Source organism: Anomaloglossus baeobatrachus, chromosome 10 (genome assembly GCF_048569485.1).
Source record: "Anomaloglossus baeobatrachus isolate aAnoBae1 chromosome 10, aAnoBae1.hap1, whole genome shotgun sequence".
Classification (NCBI taxonomy): Eukaryota; Metazoa; Chordata; class Amphibia; order Anura; family Aromobatidae; genus Anomaloglossus; species Anomaloglossus baeobatrachus.
The window spans coordinates 54,290,695-54,312,451 of NC_134362.1; the positions used below are offsets into that span (position 1 = coordinate 54,290,695).

At 50.9% G+C, this 21,757-nt stretch overlaps 1 protein-coding gene across 2 annotated transcripts in view; it reads right to left on the reverse strand.

Moving 5' to 3' along the window:
* The window catches only part of POLA2 (DNA polymerase alpha 2, accessory subunit), a 180,176-nt gene that overhangs the window by 51,719 nt on the left and 106,700 nt on the right, over positions 1 to 21,757 (reverse strand). For both annotated transcript variants that reach the window (XM_075326171.1, XM_075326172.1), the window contains exons 14-16: positions 14,225 to 14,298; positions 13,524 to 13,632; positions 9,407 to 9,513 (exon numbers count right to left, since the gene is read on the reverse strand). In XM_075326171.1, coding sequence (XP_075182286.1) covers positions 9,407 to 9,513; positions 13,524 to 13,632; positions 14,225 to 14,298 — 290 coding nt within the window. The remainder of the gene's footprint in view (positions 1 to 9,406; positions 9,514 to 13,523; positions 13,633 to 14,224; positions 14,299 to 21,757) is intronic.

The window sequence follows — 21,757 nt, forward strand, 5'->3', positions numbered from 1 at the left end:
GGCCTTGGAGCAGGGGGGAGTTGACAGAAAAAATCTGTTTGGCGGGCTGGAAGAGAATTCTATCCTGTAGCCGTGGGAGATGATATCCCGCACCCACTGATCGGAGACGTGTTGAAACCACACGTCGCCAAAGTGGGAGAGCCTGCCACCGACCAAGGACGTTGCTGGCGCGGACAGATAGTCAAGAGGAGGCTGCCTTGGTAGCAGCAGCTCCTGCGGTCTTCTGAGGACGCGGCTTCGTGCGCCAGTTGGGCTTTTGGTCCTTGGCTGAGTTAGTGGACGAGGCCGAGGGCTTAGAGTACGACCAGTTGGAGGAACGAAAGGAACGAAACCTTGACTGGTTCCTGCCCTGGACAGGTTTCCTGGTTTTAGTCTGTGGCAAGGAAGTACTCTTCCCACCAGTAGCTTCCTTAATAATCTCATCCAGTTGTTCACCGAACAGCCTGGACCCAGCAAATGGGTGTCCAGCAAGGTACTTCTTTGAAGAAGCGTCTGCCTTCCACTCTCGAAGCCACAAGATCCTTCGGATAGCGAGGGAATTAGCCGAAGCCACCGCAGTGCGGTGAGAAGTCTCCAGCATGGCAGACATGGCGTAGGATGAAAAGGCTGAAGCCTGGGAAGTTAAGGCAACCAGTTCAGGCATAGAGTCCCTGGTGAGGGAATGCATCTCCTCCAGAGAAGCAGAGATGGCCTTGAGAGCCCACACTGCTGCAAAAGATGGGGAGAACGAGGCCCCCGTCGCCTCATATACCGATTTGGCCAAAAGGTCAACCTGGCGGTCAGTGGAATCCTTAAGTGAAGTGCCATCAGCCACTGATACAACTGTCCGGGCTGAGAGTCTAGACACCGGAGGGTCTACCTTTGGTGAATGAGCCCACTCCTTGACCACCTCTGGTGGAAAAGGAAAACGGTCATCAGAACCACGCTTTGGGAAGAGTTTGTCAGGGCAGGCCCTGGGCTTGGTCACAGTGGCCTGAAAACTGGAGTGGTTAAAGAACACACTCCTCGTTCTCTTAGGCAAGGTAAACTGGTGCTTTTCTGCCAGAGAGGGTTGTTCCTCTGATACTGGCGGATTGAGGTCCAGTACAGAATTAATGGACGCAATCAAATCACTAACATCTGCGTCCCCCTCGGTCAGATCAATGGGGCACATGGAGGTAGCGTCCGAGCCCCCAGTAAAGATATCCTCCTCGTCCTGCGAGTCGGCTCGTGAATCAGAGCCGTGGGACGAGGAAGGAGAGGGGCCCCTGCGTCTCCTTTTAGGAGGACGGGGACCAGATGAAGAATCCTCTGTGAGCTCTGCTGAGCGAGCCGCAGCAGCAGGGGCACCCTGTGAAGGGGGCTGATGCATGCTCAGCAGAGTCCGGGACAGCTGTCCCATGGAGTCAGCAAAGGACTGGGAGATAGACTTAGAGAAAGATTCTACCCAAGCCGGGGGTTCAGCCACCGGAGCCGGAGCAGCCGGAGGGACCACTGGGGAGACTCCAGGCTGAGGCACCACCATGTTAGAGCAGGCATCACAATGTGGATATGTGCTCGGTTCAGGCAGTACGAGCTTACATGCAGTGCATATTGAGTACAGCCTTGCAGCCTTGCTCCTAGTATGAGACATGCTGCTGAAGTGGGGGCTCTGAGCCAGAATGACCCCCAGAGAGTGTATAAGCAAGGTCCACAACCGGAGGTTGTGGCTTACCAGACAGTTTGTGTGCCCTCCAGATCCCACAGCCCGGACCCCCAGAGAGATGCTGCAGGCAGCGCCGATCGCTGTGAAAACGCTGAGAAAATGGCACCGGAGCGAGGAGAGAGGGCGGGGCCTACTCAAAGAGCGGGATCCGGAGGGCCAAGGAGATATACAGGGGAGGGAATATTGCCTCAGAGAGGAGAGGAGTGTCCCTCCCCTGTACCGAACGGCCGCTGGGCGGAGTCGCACTGTCCCCCTGCATGACTGACATGCAGGGGCAGTGAAAACGAAACTAGGCCTCAGGCGAAGCCGGGGCCTAAATTTTACAATGCGGCCGGCGCGCAGGCACCGTCGGCGCGGTTCTCTGGTGAAAACCAGAGAACCGGCCGGAAATGTCACCAAAGTCACACAGCACACTCTCCCCAACAATAAAGTACAAGGGACCCCCCTACAAAACGTCTCAGATACTTAGCTTGTGAGATGCAGGGCCAGGTCCATGAGGGGTGAGTGCTCCGTCCGGCAGGATCCTGAAAGGGCTGCGGATGGAGACCGGTCTCCTGCCAGGCATGGAGACCGTGCTGGCTCCCACTTCAAGCCAGAGCCCGAGGGATGGTGAAGGAGCGCGGCATGTAAGGCTCCAGCCCTGAAATCAACCTTAACAACACCGCCGACACAGTGGGGTGAGAAGGGACATGCCGGGAGTCCAGGCTTGGACCCGCTTTTCTTCAAACTTTCCAAAAATCAAAAATCATAATGAGATTGCTTGTGTGGATGTGTGCCTCCTGAACACAAAGCATTGAACTGGCTATATTTGGTTATCCAGGGGGTGTATATGCTCAGAGGGAGGAGCTACACTTTTTAGTGTAGTACTTTGTGTGTCCTCCGGAGGCAGAAGCTATACACCCATGGTCTGGGTGTCCCATAGGAACGATGAAGAAAATGACTTTAAAGCCCAAAGAGTTTAAAGGGAATCTGTCACCAGGTTTTTGCTCCCCCATGTGAGAGCATCATAATGTAGAGACAGAGACCCTGATTCCAGCAATGTGTCACTTAGGCCGGTTTCACACATCAAGCATTTCACCGCTTTGCCGGATCCGTCACACTCCAGTGCAATACAGTACAATGGCATCACGGCAACTTCCGGTCACATGCTCTGATCACATGACAGTATGTGACCAGAGTTTGCTGCGATCCCATTGTACTACAGTTATAGTACAGTTGTGGTTGTACAGTTGTACTACAGTTGCACTGTACTGGAGTGTGACGGATCCGGCAAAGCCACGAAATGCCGGATGTGTGAAACCGGCCTTACTGAGCTGTTTGCTGTCATTTTGATAAAGAAGGGAATTTTGTTTACTTACCGTAAATTCCTTTTCTTCTAGCTCCTATTGGGAGACCCAGACAATTGGGTGTATAGCTTCTGCCTCCGGAGGCCACACAAAGTATTACACTTTAAAAAGTGTAACCCCTCCCCTCTGCCTATACACCCTCCCGTGCATCACGGGCTCCTCAGTTTTGGTGCAAAAGCAGGAAGGAGGAAACTTATAAATTGGTCTAAGGTAAATTCAATCCGAAGGATGTTCGGAGAACTGAAAACCATGAACCAAAAGAACCATTCAACATGAACAACATGTGTACACAAAAGAACAACAGCCCGAAGGGAACCGGTGCGGGTGCTGGGTCTCCCAATAGGAGCTAGAAGAAAAGGAATTTACGGTAAGTAAACAAAATTCCCTTCTTCTTTGTCGCTCCATTGGGAGACCCAGACAATTGGGACGTCCAAAAGCAGTCCCTGGGTGGGTAAAAGAATACCTCAATAAAAAGAGCCGAAAAACGGCCCCCTCTTACAGGTGGGCAACCGCCGCCTGAAGGACTCTCCTACCTAGACTGGCGTCTGCCGAAGCATAGGTATGCACTTGATAGTGTTTCGTGAAAGTGTGCAGACTAGACCACGTAGCTGCCTGACACACCTGCTGAGCCGTAGCCCGGTGCCGCAATGCCCAGGACGCACCCACGGCTCTGGTAGAATGGGCTTTCAGCCCCAAAGGAAGCGGAAGCCCAGAAGAACGGTAGGCTTCAAGAATCGGTTCCTTGATCCACCGAGCCAAGGTTGACTTGGAAGCCTGCGAACCCTTACGCTGGCCAGCGACAAGGACAAAGAGCGCATCTGAACGACGCAGGGGCGCCGTGCGAGACACGTAGTGTCGGAGTGCTCTCTCTAGATCTAAGGAGTGCAAATCCTTTTCACATTGGTGAATTGGATTAGGGCAAAATGAAGGTAAGGAGATATCCTGATTGAGATGAAAAGGAGATACCACCTTAGGGAGAAATTCCGGAACAGGACGCAGAACCACCTTATCCTGGTGAAAAACCAGGAAGGGGGCTTTGCATGACAGCGCTGCCAGCTCCGACACTCTACGGAGCGATGTAACTGCCACTAGAAATGCCACCTTCTGCGAAAGACGTGATAAAGAGACATCCCGCAGCGGCTCGAAAGGTGGTTTCTAAAGAGCCGTTAGCACCCTGTTAAGGTCCCAGGGTTCCAGCGGACGCTTGTAAGGTGGGACTATGTGGCAAACTCCCTGCAGGAACGTGCGGACCTGTGGAAGCCTGGCTAGACGCTTTTGAAAAAATACGGATAGCGCCGATACTTGTCCCTTGAGAGATCCGAGAGACAATCCCTTGTCCATTCCGGATTGAAGGAATGAAAGAAAAGTGGGTAAGGCAAAAGGCCAGGGAGTAAAACCCTTATCAGAGCACCAGAATAAGAAGATCCTCCAAGACCTGTGATAGATCTTGGCGGACGTTGGTTTCCTGGCCTGTCTCATGGTGGCAATGACATCCTGAGATAACCCTGAGGACGCTAGGAGCCAGGACTCAATGGCCACACAGTCAGGTTGAGGGCCACAGAATTCAGATGGAAAAACGGCCCTTGTGACAGCAAGTCTGGGCGGTCTGGGAGCGCCCACGGTTGACCCACCGTGAGATGCCACAGATCCGGGTACCATGACCGCCTCGGCCAATCTGGGGCGACGAGAATGGCGCGACGACAGTCGGACCTGATTTTGCGCAGCACTCTGGGCAGCATCGCCAGAGGAGGAAATACATAAGGCAGTCGAAACTGCGACCAATCCTGAACTAATGCGTCCGCCGCCAGAGCTCTGTGATCTTGAGACCGGGCCATGAATGCCGGGACTTTGTTGTTGTGCCGTGACGCCATGAGATCGACGTCCGGCGTTCCCCAGCGGCGACAGATCTCTCGAAACACGTCTGGGTGAAGAGACCATTCCCCCGCGTCCATGCCCTGACGACTGAGAAAATCTGCTTCCCAGTTTTCTACGCCTGGGATGTGAACTGCGGAGATGGTGGAAGCTGTGGCTTCCACCCACTGCAGAATCCGTCGGACTTCCTGGAAGGCTTGACGACTGCGAGTGCCGCCTTGGTGGTTGATGTATGCGACGGCAGTGGCGTTGTCCGACTGGATCCGGATCTTCCTGCCCTCCAGCCACCGATGAAAGGCCAATAGGGCTGGATACACTGCCCTTATCTCCAGAATATTGATCTGAAGGGATGACTATCGGAGTCCAGGTTCCCTGAGCCCTGTGGTGGAGAAAAACCGCCCCCCACCCTGATAGGCTCGCGTCCGTGGTGACCACAGCCCAGGTTGGGGGTAGGAAGGATTTTCCCTGCGACAGAGAGTTGGGAAGGAGCCACCACTGAAGAGACGTCTTGGTTGCAAGGGAAAGAGAGACGTTCCTGTCGAGGGAAGTCGACCTCCTGTCCCATTTGCGGAGAATGTCCCACTGGAGTGGCCGCAGATGGAATTGCGCGAAGGGAACTGCCTCCATCGCTGCCACCATCTTCCCCAGGAAGTGCATGAGGCGCCTCAAGGGGTGTGACTGACCCCGAAGAAGAGATTGCACCCCTGCCTGCAGCGAAAGCTGTATGTCCAGCGGTAGCATGACTACCGCTGACAGTGTATGAAACTCCATCCCAAGGTACGTCAGTGATTGGGTCGGTGTCAACTTGGATTTTGGGAAGTTGATGATCCACCCGAACTGCTGGAGAGTCGCCAGAGCGACGGAAAGACTGTTTTGACACGCCATCTGAGAGGGTGCCCTGACCAGAAGATCGTCTAAGTAGGGAATCACCGAGTGGCCCTGAGAGTGTAGGACCGCCACAACAGATGCCATGACCTTGGTGAACACCCGTGGGGCTGTCGCCAGGCCGAAAGGCAATGCCACGAACTGAAGGTGTTCGTCCCCGATGGCGAAACGCAAAAAGCGTTGATGTTCGTATGCGATCGGCACATGGAGATAAGCATCCTTGATGTCGATCGATGCTAGGAAGTCTCCTTGTGACATCGAAGCGATGACCGAGCGGAGAGATTCCATCCGAAACCGTCTGGTGCTCACATGTCTGTTGAGTAGTTTGAGGTCCAGAACGGGACGGAACGAGCCGTCCTTCTTTGGCACCACAAACAAGTTGGAGTAAAAGCCGCGACCATGTTCCTGGGGGGGGAACAGGGATCACAACTCCTTCTGTCTTCAGAGCGTTCACCGCCTGAAAAAGTGCATCGGCTCGCTCGGGGGGCGGAGAGGTTCTGAAGAAACGAGTCGGGGGACGAGAGCTGAACTCTATCCTGTAACCGTGAGACAGAATGTCTCTCACCCATCGTTCTTGAACATGTGGCCACCAGGCGTCGCAAAAGCGGGAGAGCCTGCCACCGACCGAGGATGCGGTTCGGGGATGCAGAGAGTCATGAAGAGGCCGCCTTGGAGGCATTGCCTCCGGCGGGTTTTTGGGGGCGTGACTTCGCCCGCCACACATAGGAGTTCCTCTGCCCTTTCTCCGGCCTGCTGGACGAAGAGGATTGAGGCTTGGCGGAGGGACGAAAGGACCGAAACCTCGATTGTATTTTCCGTTGCTGAGGTCTCTTCGGTTTGGACTGGGGTAAGGAGGAGTCCTTTCCCTTGGATTCCTTAATAATCTCATCCAATCGTTCGCCAAACAAGCGGTCGCCAGAAAACGGCAAACCGGTTAAGAACCTCTTGGAAGCAGAGTCTGCCTTCCATTCGCGCAGCCACATGGCCCTGCGGACTGCCACAGAGTTAGCGGATGCCACCGCTGTACGGCTAGCAGAGTCTAGAACTGCGTTCATGGCGTAGGAAGAAAAGGCTGACGCCTGAGAAGTCAAAGACGCAACCTGCGGAGCAGAATTACGTGTGACCGCATTAATCTCAGCCAGACAAGCTGAGATAGCTTGGAGTGCTCACACGGCTGCAAAAGCCGGGGCAAAAGACGCACCCGTGGCTTAATAGATGGATTTCACCAGGAGCTCTATCTGCCTGTCAGTGGCATCCTTTAGCGATGAGCCATCTGCCACCGATACCACAGATCTAGCCGCCAATCTAGAGACTGGGGGATCCACCTTGGGACATTGAGCCCAACCCTTAACTACGTCAGAGGGGAAGGGGTAACGTGTGTCAGTAAGGCGCTTAGTAAAGCGCTTGTCCGGAACCGCTCTGGACTTCTGGACAGCATCTCTGAAGTTAGAGTGATCGAAAAACGCACTCAGTGTACGTTTGGGGAACCGAAACTGGTGTTTCTCCTGCTGAGAAGTCGACTCCTCTACAGGTGGCGGCGGGGGAGATATATCTAACACCTGGTTGATGGACGAGATAAGGTCATTTACTATGGCGTCCCCTTCAGGTGTATCAAGATTGAGAGCAACGTCAGGGTCAGAGCCCTGAGCTGCGACGTCCGCCTCGTCCTCCAGAGAGTCCTCAAGCTGGGAACCCGAGCAGCGTGAAGAAGTCGGGGAAGATTCCCAGCGGGCCCGCTTAGCCGGTCTGGGACTGTGGTCCGGGCAGGAGTCCTCCACGTGAGACCTAGGGCCCCCCCTGGGAACGCGTTGCGGCGCGGACAGAGAGGGGCCTGGAGGCGACGATCCAACAGGGCCCGGGGCCTGTGTAAGGACCGGTCTGGACTGCAAAGCTTCAAGCAGCTTGGCAGACCATTTGTCCATAGACTGAGCCATGGATTGTGAGAGTGACTCAGAGAGTTTCTCAGCAAAAACGGCAAACTCTGTCACTGCCGCCTGGACAGGGAGAGCAGGGGGGTCTGCCTGAGCCGAGGGGCCCCCCTAGTGACCGAGGCTCCGGCTGAGCAAGCAAAACAGGGGTTGAGCATTGCTCACAGTGAGGGTAGGTGGAACCCGCAGGTAACTTAGCCGCACAAAAGGTACAGGTCGCAAAATAACCCTGTGCCTTGGCACCCTTGCTCCTTGTGGACGACATGCTGTTGTCTCCTAGGAGAGGGATCACTGAGGGTATATGGGAAAGGGTATACAGCCCGACCGAACAGAAATATATAAATATATAGTATCTATTCCGGCACCCTAAGGGGACCAGCACCGGGTGACCGGTGTGGCTTACCGACCGCTAAAAAGCGGAGCGTGTGTCCTCCAGATTCCCTGCCTTAGATCCCCCGGAGCTGCAGAGCTCTTTCCTGGAAATCCTCCACCGGCAGAATGCCAAAAAAAAATGGCTGCCGGAGCTCTCTGGGTAGGAGTGGGGCCGTGGGTGGCGCTAGAAAAGTGCGGGAATCTGGAGTCCCCACAGTGATCAGTGAGGGGGGAGGAAACATACAGGATGCTCCGGCCCTCACATCCGACGTCAGGTCGGCAGTCCCGCCCTTACCCCTGATAGACAGGCCCGGGGGCGGGAGTTTTGCTACTAGGCCGCAATTGAAGCCGGGGACTAAATTTAAGACCGCGGCCGACAAGCAGGCGCGGTCGGCGCGGAAGTCTGCCGGCCGTCACAAATAAGCAGCTGCTGCAGCGTCCGGGATGAAGGCGCTCCATGCACATCCCCCATGGGGACACAGAGTACCTTAGTGATGCAGGGCCCGGTCCCTGAGGATAAACAGACTCCTGTCCGACAGATTCCCACAGGGGCTGCGGAGGGAGCACGGTCCCAGTGAATGGATGACCGCTCAGGATCCCACTTCTCCCAGAGCCGCTAAGGGATGGTGAAGGAGACGGCATGAGGCTCCGGCCTTTGTACCCGCAATGGGTACCTCAACCTTAACAGCACCGCCGACGTAGTGGGGTGAGAAGGGAACATGCCGGGGGCCCCATGGGGGCCCACTTTTCTTCCAACCGATTAACTAAAATGAGAATGCATGAGTGGATGTGTGCCTCCTTCCACACAAAGCATAAAACTGAGGAGCCCGTGATGCACGGGAGGGTGTATAGGCAGAGGGGAGGGGTTACACTTTTTAAAGTGTAATACTTTGTGTGGCCTCCGGAGGCAGAAGCTATACACCCAATTGTCTGGGTCTCACAAAGAAATCCATGTTTTCTCTGCTGCAGATCTAGCAGTTATACAGAGCTCATGAATATGCAGGACTACCTGCATCATGCCAAGTAGTCCTGTAATGATAATCTACTGCTGATTAAACTGATTTTATCAAAACTACACTAAACAGCTCAGTAAGTGACATATCACTGGAATCAGGATCTCTGCCCCTACATTATGCTGCTCTCACGTTAGGTGACAAAAACCTGGTGACAGAGTCACTTTAATGAATTTTCTCCCCTAAATTTTTCGATTTGAAGTGCCTCTTTATACTGAAATATCATACATGTACGTCTGTGAACAGCATGGTATGGTCAAGGAGGAATTGGGGAAGATAGTCGGGTGAAATAATCTGAGCTTGTACCTGCTGATCTCCTCTGCACCCATGTGAAAAAGTAGGTCTGTTGATGTAAATCCCACGGCTACACCATTGATAGATAAGGTACAAGGATCTGCCACAAAGTGCACTCTCTGGGGATCAAAAAAATAGACAAAAAAAAAAAAATAGTAAATATAAAACATTTAGGTTTGCAATTAGCCTGGGGCCACACGGGCACTACTGCGATCCACTTGCATGAGACTCGGCTCGTGCTGGCAGTACAGCAGAGCCGAGTGTCATGCCTGTGTCCTTGCAACTGAGGTCCGTTCGTGCGAGCAGACCTCAGCTGCGGGGGGCGGGCCGGCACTCAGGAGGGGAGGGAGGGATTTCTCTCCCTCTCTACTGTGTAGCCGGGTATTGCCATTCTCGCACTGCACTAGCAGTACACTGGTGTACCGCGAGTGCAGTGCGATTTTTCTCTCGCCCCATTCACTTGAATGGGTGCGAGAGAAAGAGTCTCGGATTACAATCGCAGCATGCTGCGATTGTTTTCTCGGTCCGATTAGGGCTGAGAAAATAATCGCCCATGTGTGCTGACACACAGGCTAGAATTGGTCCGAGGGGAATGCGATGTTTTATCGCACTCCACTCGCACCGATTTTCTCGCCGTGTGGCTTAGCCCTTAAGCGAACACAAGTATAAACAAAGAAAGCCCTGCTGCATCGCTGCTCGCCGCCTGAGGTTAGTATTATACATGAGATATGACACAGATACAACATCCTCTATAGGATACATGACATGTACTTCTCGCTTTGTGGTTTCTCTTGGCTCTCATCTAAAAATCACACATTTCCGTATGAATCGGTTGCACAGACCACGACGGCAGCTAGAGAACGTGTTCAGAATCAGCGCAGAGACACAATGAATTCTATTACAAGCTTAAGATAGAATAGTACGATTAATGCTCAAAGCAAAATAAATATATTTTGTGGTTTGAACCCCTTTTGGGTTACCTGAATTAAAAGCCTTAAAGGCAATCTGTCACCAGGTTTTTGCCTCTAATCTGAAGGCAGCATAATGTAGAGACAGAGACCCTGAATCCAGCGATGTGTCACTTACTGTGCTGCTTAGTGTCGTTTTGATAAAATCACTGTTTAATCAGCAGGAGATTATCAGTAGAGGAATACTTGGCATGCAGCAGGTAGTCCAGCATATTCATGAGCTCTGTATAACTGCTAGATCTGCAGTAGAGAAAACAGTGATTTTATCAAACAGCTCAGTGACATCACTGGAATCAGGGTCTGTGTCTCTACATTATGATGCTCTCAGATTGGGGAGCAAAAACCTGATGAGATTCCTTAAATTTATATGGGGGGGGTGAGCAGAAGCCACTCCCATTTAGACGAAGTTTCTGGACTGGAGTTTATATCCAATGAGAATAGGAAGTGCACATATTGTGATATACAATAATCTCCAGGGAAAAAGGAGCCAGCACTTGGATCTGGTCCGCCTTTATCAATGGTTGCTGTCTGGCACTGTGAGGGTCAGTTCTGATATAGTCCTGGTATGTGTAGAGCTTGCTCCACATGCTGGGACCTGGGCTGGCCTCTATCCACAATTGCCTTTTTTGCAACATGGAAGCGGCTATATACAGGTTACAGGTATGTGTGCTCCATTATGGTTCTGCTTTTAACTTTATTTAGGAGGCCGCATGGCACATGAAATACAGAATATAGAGTAGGACCCCCCTATTGAGACCTGCCGTGACGTGGCAGGGGTGGCTCAAAGAATTGATCAATTATTTGCTAAAAATCTCATTTATATTACAGTACAGTTGGAATAAATCTGTGAATTTGCACTTTTTATATGATGCGTGCCATTTTCAGATCGTGCTGGCTCCCCTCTCTCAATCTACAGGGGCATGCTGGAGTGTTCATTTATTGTCTACCCCTAACGAATATAGGCGTTTAGGTCACAAATTGCCAGACACTGGCCGGAGTGGCGCTGATAACAGATGAAGATGGTGAAGGGAGAGTCCAAGACGGCGGGACTTGCATTTAAAAGCACCACTCCAATGGTGAAAAAAAAATAAATAAAAATGCTGGAGGAGAGGTGCTTTAACCCCTTCAGCCCCCGGGCACTTTCAGTTTTTGTTTTTTGCTCTTATTCTTCCGAGAGCCGTAACTTTATTTTTCTGTCAATCTTGCCATTGAGGGCTTGTTATTTGCGGGACGAGTTGTACTTTTAAATGAAACCGTAGGTTTTACCATATACTGTACTGGAAAACAGCAAAAAAAAATTCCAAGTGTGGAAAAATTGCAAAAAACGTGTGATGGCACAATAGTTTTTGGGATATTTTATTCACGGTGTTCACTATATGGTAAAACTGATGTGTGGGTATGATGCCTGAGGTCGGTGCGAGTGTGTAGACACCAAACATGTATAGCTTTACTTGTATCTAAAGGGTTAAAAAAATTCACACGTTTGTCCAATAAAAGTGGCGCACGTTTTGCGCCATTTTCCGAAACACGTAGTGTTCTCATTTTTCAGGATCTATGGCTCAGTGACTGCTTATTTTTTGCGTCTCGAGCGGACATTTTTAATGGAACCATTTTTGCGCAGATGCTACGTTTTGATCGCCTGTTATTGCATTTTGCGTAAAACATGCAGCGACCAAAAAACGTAATTTTGGCGTTTGGAATTTTTTTTTGACACTACGCCGTTTACTGATCAGATTAATTGATTTTATATTTTGATAGATCGGGCATTTCTGAACGCGGCGATACCAAATGTGTATATTTATTTATTTTTTAACCCTTTAATTTTCAATGGGGTGAAAGGGGGGTGATTTGAACTTTTTGGTTTTTTTTATTTTTTAAAACTTTTTTTTACTTTTTTTTATTTTACTAGTCCCCCTAGGGGGCTATAGCGATCAGCAATCCGATCGCTCTTAGGCTATGTGCCCACGCTACAGGATTTACCGCGGATTTTGCCGCGGATTTGCCGAAAATCTGCAGCAGCAGCACTTCCAAGCCATTTCAATGGCATTTTGGAAATGCTGTGCCCATGCTGCGGATTTTTCCGCGGCGGATTTGCCGCGGATTTTGATGCGGAAAAATCTGCAGCATGTCAATTGTTTGGTGCAGATTTGGTGCGGATTTTTGGCTTTGAATGGGAAAAAAAAAAAAAAAAATCCGCATCAAAATCCGCGGCAAATCCGCGGTAAATCCGCGGCAAATCCGCGGCAAATCCGCGGGTGCGGATTGGCCGCGAAAGTCGCGGATTTTCAGGCAAAAAAATCCGCAGGGACATTCTAGCGTGGGCACATAGCCTTATATTATCTGCTGATCACAGCTACAAGGCTGTAAACAGCAGATATGGTCACTTCCTGTTTTTCAGTTCCGGGCCGGGTGAAAACGAAAGTGAAACGTCATAGCTGCAGGCGTCATCACATGACCCTGTGCTACCATAGCAACCACCGAAAGTCACATGATCACGCACGTGACTTCCGGTGGGGGCGGCGGTAAGTAAAAATCATGGCCGTGCGCATATAGATCTCGCTGCCAGATTTTGGCAGGGAGATTTAAGGGGTTAAATGTTGCGAGTGGAAGCGATTCCACTGGCTACATGCAGGCACACATGTCAGCTGTTGAAAAAAGCTGATGTGTGCCGACCGCCGCTGCCTGCCCACGGCAGGGGGCGGGGCTTAACGTGACACGCTCCATGACGGATAGATCCGTCCAAGGTTGTGAAGGGGTTAATGGCATAGTTTAATCTCCATGATCCTATCAGAATATGTGGTAGGAATAATATTATTAACTAATTAGAAATGTAGTATATATCTCCTGATTAGCCATGTTGCTTACCTCATGTGCAGGGCATTGGAAGAGCTTAGGTATTCATGGTTATTTCCACTAGCAACTAACTGTCACTATAAGTGTGGTCATAATTTTGGATACCTAAGCACCTGCAATGTCCTGCACATGAGGTAAGCAAAATAGTTAAATCAGGAGATCTATACTACATTTCTAATTGGAGGCATTTGCCAATATTATTATTACACCTACTACATATTGGGACAGGATCTTGTCGATGGGAATACCCCTTTAATAAAATTGTTAATTTGTAAATGAAAGTGTTAATACAATCTGACAGGGATTACCGGCTTATCTTCCTTGGCAGCCTCATAGCAGCTAAAAGGAGGCTGAGGATAGACCGGATCATGGTGAACGTCTCGGATGGAGGGGACAAACACCAAATGGGAACCCGATCTAGAGAAATAGGATGAAGCAGAATTATTAGGAAAATTATTAAAAAGTTGCACAAAATGAAAAAAGAGGGTTATAGATCTGTAGAATATGCTGAAAAGCAAAAAAATAAATAGACAAAAAAAAAAAAAAAGTAATTTACCCCAATTATATATAATGTCAGAAAGAAAAAAAGTCTAGTAATGGACCTCAGGGCAGCCGGGTAGCAGTTTCTGCAAAGGTGTGATTGCTGATAGGACAATGCTGATTTTAAAGGGAACTTGGTTAACAAAGGGCAGCATGAATCAGATCCTGGCTGTACAATTGGAGTCTTTCACAGAAAACGTAATATAAAAGATCTGGCACCGACCAGTCTGACTTTTCGGAGTGTGCAAGAGGTGATCGACAGGTGTCTCACTATGCAAGAGCTGGCAAACACCTGCAACAAGGCAGGAAAAAAAAAAAAAGATTTTTTCTGAAATGCTGCAGCATTTCAGAGCAATATGCCTGGTTGCAATCGTGCTGCCATAATCTGATTGATGCTGCCCGCGGCTTGTGCGGCATGAATCAGGTGACAGGTTCCCTGTAATGTCTTCGTGCACACAGCATCACTTACTGCCTCGTGCCTTCGATGATCATTTTCAGGCAAGATTTAAACACTTCTTCAAATGTCACTGTCAGCTGCAAGTTCTGAAAAAAAAAAAAAAAAATTATAATATCTCTCTTGTAAAAAAAAACAAAACACAAAACAAACCAACAAACAAACAAACACACACACGTATTTTTCGGACCATAAGACGCACTTTTTTTCCTCCAAATTTGGGAGGAAAGTGTGGGGTGCGTCTTATGGTGTGAAGCTGCGGGGTAGGGAGCTGTGGGGAGTCAGCGCTATGCAGTGGGATCACAGGAGGCAGGGAGGGTCGCTGCTGCAGGTAGCTGCCAGCTGGAGAAACGTGTGCCCGCTGCTTAAAGTAAACGAATATTCATTAGCTGCTCCCCGCCCACCTCTCTCTGCAGTCACCGGGTGTGAGGAGCAGCTAATGAATACTTGTTTAATGTAAACAGCGGTCACACGTGGGTTCTCCAGCCCCTGGCTTCCTGCAGCGGCTGGGGAAACTGTGTGTCCGCTGTGTAGGAGGCAGGAGCAGGGAGCCGCTGAAGTCATGTATGGCCCGGGGGGGAAGTGCAGATCACTGCAGTGTCCGGGCCAGAGCACGGCATACCTTCACAGCACAGCCGCAGTCTCTGTGCTGAGGGCTCACATTACTTTCACTTTGCTCCTTCCTCTGAACTAGAAACAGTCTCCCGTAGCTGACAAGGACCTGCAGTGATGTAATGCAGAGGGGTGGCCCAGAGCAGCACAGAACAGCACAGTGCCCGCCTCTTCTTACATCACTGCAGGTCCTTGAGATATGGGAGACTTTGTAATGCCAGGACCAAACTGAAGCATGGTGAGCAGCACATCAGTAAAGAAGGGAATTTTGTTTACTTACCGTAAATTCCTTTTCTTCTAGCTCCAATTGGGAGACCCAGACAATTGGGTGTATAGCTACTGCCTCCGGAGGCCACACAAAGCACTACACTTAAAAGTGTAAGGCCCCTCCCCTTCTGGCTATACACCCCCCCGTGGGATCACGGGCTCCTCAGTTTTAGTGCAAAAGCAAGAAGGAGGAAAGCCAATAACTGTTTTAAATACAAATTCAACCAGAGAAACAACCTCGGAGAACTGAACTGTTCAACATGAACAACATGTGCACCCGAAAAAAACAAATTTCCTAAGAAAAACAGGGCGGGTGCTGGGTCTCCCAATTGGAGCTAGAAGAAAAGGAATTTACGGTAAGTAAACAAAATTCCCTTCTTCTTTGTCGCTCCTAATTGGGAGACCCAGACAATTGGGACGTCCAAAAGCAGTCCCTGGGTGGGTACAAGAATACCTCGTGATAGGGCCGTCAAACAGCCCTTTCCTACAGGTGAGCCACCGCCGCCTGAAGGACTTGTCTACCTAGGCCGGCATCCGCCGAAGCGTAGGTATGCACCTGATAATGCTTGGTAAAAGTGTGCAGACTCGACCAGGTAGCCGCCTGGCACACCTGCTGAGCCGTAGCCTGGTGCCGTAATGCCCAGGACGCACCCACGGCTCTGGTAGAATGGGCCTTCAGTCCTGATGGAATCGGAAGCCCAGCAGAACGGTAGGTGTGAAGAATTGGTTCCTTGATCCAACGCGCAAGGGTGGATTTGGAAGCTTGCGACCCTTTACGCTGACCAGCGACAAGGACAAAGAGTGCATCCGAGCGGCGCAGAGGCGCCGTGCGGGAAATGTAGATCCTGAGTGCTCTCACCAGATCCAATAAATGCAAACCTTTTTCAAATTGGTGAACTGGATGCGGACACAAAGACGGTAAAGTGATATCTTGATTGAGATGAAAGGAAGATACCACCTTGGGAAGAAATTCTGGAATTGGACGCAGAACTACCTTGTCCTGGTGAAACACCAGGAATGGAGATCTGCAAGATAACGCCGCCAGCTCGGACACTCTCCGAAGAGACGTGACCGCCACTAGAAAGGCCACTTTCTGTGAAAGACGAGAAAGGGAAACCTCCTTCATAGGCTCGAAAGGCGGCTTTTGGAGAGCAATTAGAACCTTGTTCAGGTCCCAGGGCTCCAACGGCCGCTTGTAAGGAGGGACGATATGACAAACCCCTTGCAGGAACGTGCGTACCTGAGGAAATCGCGCCAGGCGTTTCTGAAAAAATACGGATAGCGCGGAGACTTGACCCTTAAGGGAGCCAAGCGACAAACCTTTTTCCAACCTAGACTGCAGGAAGGAAAGAAAAGTAGGCAATGCAAAAGGCCAGGGAGAAACTCCCTGAGCAGAGCACCAAGATAGGAATATCCTCCACGTCCGGTGGTAGATCTTGGCGGAGGATGGCTTCCTAGCCTGTCTCATGGTGGCAACCACTTCATGAGATAAACCTGAGGCCGCTAGGATCCAGGACTCAATGGCCACACAGTCAGGTTCAGGGCCGCAGAATTCAGATGGAAAAACGGCCCTTGAGACAGCAAGTCTGGACGGTCTGGTAGTGCCCACGGATGGCCTACCGTGAGGTGCCACAGATCCGGGTACCACGACCTCCTTGGCCAGTCTGGAGCGACGAGAATGGCGCGGCGGCAGTCGGACCTGATTTTGCGGAGCACTCTGGGCAACAATGCCAGAGGTGGGAACACATACGGTAGCCGGAACTGCGACCAATCTTGAACTAAGGCGTCTGCCGCCAGAGCTCGGTGATCGTGAGACCGTGCCATGAAAACCGGGACCTTGTTGTTGTGCCGTGACGCCATCAGGTCGACGTCCGGCATCCCCCAGCGGCGACAGATCTCCTGAAACACGTCCGGGTGAAGAGACCATTCCCCTGCGTCCATGCCCTGGCGACTGAGAAAGTCTGCTTCCCAGTTTTCTACGCCTGGGATGTGAACTGCGGATATGGTGGATGCCGTGTCTTCCACCCACGTCAGAATCCGCCGGACTTCCTGGAAGGCTTGCCGACTGCGTGTTCCCCCTTGGTGGTTGATGTATGCCACCGCTGTGGAGTTGTCCGACTGAATTCGGATCTGCTTGCCTTCCAGCCACTGTTGGAAGGCTTGTAGGGCAAGATAGACTGCTCTGATCTCCAGAACATTGATCTGAAGGGTGGACTCTTTCCGAGTCCACGTACCTTGAGCCCTGTGGTGGAGAAACACTGCTCCCCACCCTGATAGACTCGCATCTGTCGTGACCACCGCCCAGGATGGGGGTAGGAACGACTTTCCTTTTGACAATGAGGTAGGAAGAAGCCACCACCGGAGAGATTCCTTGGCTGCCTGAGAGAGGGAGACCTCCCTGTCGAGGGACGTCGACTTCCCGTCCCATTGGCGGAGAATGTCCCATTGTAGTGGACGCAGATGAAACTGCGCAAAAGGAACTGCTTCCATTGCTGCTACCATCTCCCCTAGGAAGTGCATGAGGCGCCTCAAGGGGTGCGACTGGCCCTGAAGGAGAGATTGCACCCCTATCTGTAGCGAGCACTGTTTGTCCAGTGGAAGTTTCACTATCGCTGAGAGAGTATGAAACTCCATGCCAAGATATGTTAGTGATTGGGTCGGGGTTAGATTTGACTTTGCAAAGTTGATAATCCACCCGAAACTCTGGAGAGTCTTCAGTGCCACGTTCAGGCTGTGTTGGCATGCCTCTTGAGAGGGTGCCTTGATAAGTAGATCGTCCAAATACGGGATCACGGAGTGACCTTGCGAGTGCAGGACTGCTACTACTGCTGCCATGACCTTGGTGAAGACCCGAGGGGCTGTCGCCAGCCCGAAAGGTAGAGCTACGAACTGCAGGTGTTCGCTTCCTATAACGAAGCGTAGAAAACGCTGATGCTCTGGCGCAATTGGCACGTGGAGATAAGCATCCTTGATGTCTATTGATGCTAGGAAATCTCCTTGAGACATTGAGGCGATAACGGAGCGGAGAGATTCCATCCGGAACCTCCTGGTTTTTACGTGTTTGTTGAGCAGCTTTAGATCCAGGACGGGACGGAACGACCCGTCTTTCTTTGGCACCACAAACAAATTGGAGTAAAAACCGTGACCTTGTTCCTGAAGAGGAACAGAAGTCACCACTCCTTCCGCCTTTAGAGCGGACACCGCTTGTAGCAGAGCATCGGCTCGGTCGGGCGGTGGGGAAGTTCTGAAGAAGCGAGTTGGAGGACGAGAGCTGAACTCTATCCTGTACCCGTGAGACAGAATGTCTCTCACCCAACGGTCTTTGACCTGTGACAGCCAAATGTCGCCAAAGCGGGAGAGCCTGCCACCGACCAAGGATGCGGAGAGAGGAGGCTGAGAGTCATGAGGAAGCCGTCTTGGTAACGGTTCTTCCGGCTGGCTTTTTTGGGCGTGATTGAGTCCGCCAAGAATCTGAGCCCCTCTGATCCTTTTGAGTCCTTTTGGACGAGTAGAATTGGGACCTGCCTGAGCCTCGAAAGGACCGAAAACCAGACTGTCCCCTCCTCTGTTGGGGTTTGTTTTGTCTGGGCTGAGGTAAGGATGAATCCTTACCCTTGGAGTGTTTAATGATTTCATCCAAACGCTCACCAAACAATCGGTCACGAGAAAAAGGCAAACTGGTTAAGCACTTCTTGGAAGAAGAATCTGCCTTCCATTCTCTCAACCACAGGGCTCTGCGTAAAACCACAGAGTTGGCTGACGCCACCGCCGTACGGCTCGTAGAGTCTAGGACAGCATTAATCGCGTAAGACGCGAATGCAGACATTTGAGAGGTCAAGGGTGCCACCTGCGGAGCAGATGTACGTGTGACCGTGTCGACCTGTGTAAGGCCAGCTGAAATAGCTTGGAGTGCCCATACGGCTGCGAATGCTGGCGCCAACGACGCTCCAATCGCTTCATAGATGGATTTTAACCAGAGCTCCATCTGTCTGTCAGTGGCATCTTTAAGTGCCGCCCCATCTTCCACTGCAACTAGAGATCTGGCTGCAAGCCTGGAGATTGGAGGGTCCACCTTGGGACACTGTGTCCAGCCCTTGACCACGTCAGGGGGAAAAGGATAGCGTGTATCTTTAAGCCGTTTAGAAAAACGCTTATCTGGATAAGCGTGGTGTTTCTGGATTGCGTCTCTAAAGTCAGAGTGGTCCAGAAAAGTGCTTAATTTACGCTTGGGATACCTGAAATGGAATTTCTCCTGCTGTGAAGCTGCCTCCTCCGCAAGAGGAGCTGGTGGAGAAATATCTAACATCTTATTGATGGACGCTATAAGATCATTCACTATGGCGTCACCATCCGGGGTATCTAGATTGAGAGCGGCCCCAGCATCAGACTCCTGATCAGTTACATCCGCCTCATCACACAGAGTCGTCCCGCTGGGACCCTGACCAGTGTGATGAAGTTGAGGGTCGCTCATAGCGAGCCCGCTTAGGTTGTCTGGGACTGTCGTCCGAGTCAGAGCCGTCACCCTGGGGTGCATGTGACACCCCCGGAGCTAGGAAGTGGTCCAGCTGAGGGGGACAAGGTGGCAATGAATCAACAGTGCCCATGGTCTGAGTTACTGGTCTAGACTGCAATGTTTCAAGAATTTTAGACATAGTCATAGACAATCTGTCAGCAAAAGCTGCAAACTCCGTCCCTGTCACCTGGACAGCATTCACAGGTGGTTCTCCCTGGGTCACCTCTAGCAGCGGCCCCGGCTGAGCAATTGCCACAGGGGCCGAGCACTGCACACAATGGGGGTCAGTGGAACCTGCCGGTAGAGCAGCCCCACATGCGGTACAAGCAGCATATAAAGTCCGTGCCTTGGCACTTTTGCTTTTTGCGGACGACATGCTGTTGTCTCCTTGAGAAATCTAAGGAGGGTATATAGCAGAAAATCACCAGCGACTGTACAGTGCAAAGTATTGCCAGCACAAAATACAAAGTACACTATGGCACAAGTGGGGGAGAGCCCTTGAGGGCTGCTTACCGCCCGCTGAAAAGCGGGTGTGAGGTCGTAGAATCCCTTGTCTGAGTCTCCCCGTCTCCCCTCTGCAGCTCAGCGTGCAGGCAGGAATGGCTGCCGGCGTCCTGTGAAGAGGGGCGGACCGTGGGCGTCACAAACAAAAGTGCGGGAAACTGCGTCCCACTGTGCCTAGTGTGAGGGCTGGAGTATGTAAAACAGACTCCAGCTCTTAGCGCTGCTGGTCTGTACAGCGTCCCGCCCTCCTCCTGACTGGCAGGTCTGGGGGCGGGAACGATACGAACTAGGCCGCAAAAGCCGGGGACTGTAGTAATCTAGCGCGGCCGTCATATATGCACGGCCAGCGCGGAAGTCCCAGGCGCACCACAAATCCCAGCCGCGACGCAGTAAAAACTGACCCCCGCGGCCGGATCGGCCGATCGTACTAAGTCACCTCACTCAGCAGAGCTGTAGTGAGTAACGGCACAAGCGCAGCAGCGCTGTTTACCCCGGCGCACTAACACACCCAGCAATGCTGCAGTGTGCGTGCGATAAGCACGGGGACACGGAGTACCTTGATGGAGCAGGGTCCTGTCCCTGAGGAAACTCCGCTCCGTATCCAGCAGATCCTCCAGGGGCTGTGGATGGAGCACGGCCTCAGTGCCCGGAGACCGGTAAAGTCCCACTTCACCCAGAGCCCTAATGGGGATGGGGAAGGAATCAGCATGTGGGCTCCAGCCTCCGTACCCGCAATGGGTACCTCAACCTTAACAAACACCGCCGACAGAAAGTGGGGTGAGAAGGGAGCATGCTGGGGGCCCTCGTATGGGCCCTCTTTTCTTCCATCCGACATAGTCAGCAGCTGCTGCTGACTAAACAGTGGAGCTATGCGTGGATGTCTGGCCTCCTTCGCACAAAGCATAAAACTGAGGAGCCCGTGATCCCACGGGGGGGTGTATAGCCAGAAGGGGAGGGGCCTTACACTTTTAAGTGTAGTACTTTGTGTGGCCTCCGGAGGCAGTAGCTATACACCCAATTGTCTGGGTCTCCCAATTAGGAGCGACAAAGAAAGTAAGGCAATAAATAATATAGTATATAAAGGCATTACTGTACACCTGGATGGGGTTGGATCATACACACACACACACACACACCAGATTGGAGGATCACACATATGATGGGGAACATACATATTCTACGATGGGGGCCATATATACCTGGAAGGTACCCAGAATGGAGGATATGAGGACAGAATTTGGGGATATTATTACCTCAGTAACACTGTCAGCAGTAAAATGTGTCATGACCACATTCCTTTACTTTAATTTTTGTTTTCTATTTTTTCCTCCTCTAAAACAAGAGTGCGTCTTATAGTCCGGTGCATCTTATAGTCCGAAAAATACGGTGTGTGTATATTGTGTACTAATATATATATATATTTTATATAATATAATACACATATATATATATATATATGTATATGTGTATGTGTGTATTATATTATAATATTAATATATATATTAATATACATATATATATGTATATGTGTATGTGTGTATTATATTATATTATAATATTAATATTATATATATATATATATACACACATATATACACATATACACACACACATATATATATATATATACATATATATATATATATATATAT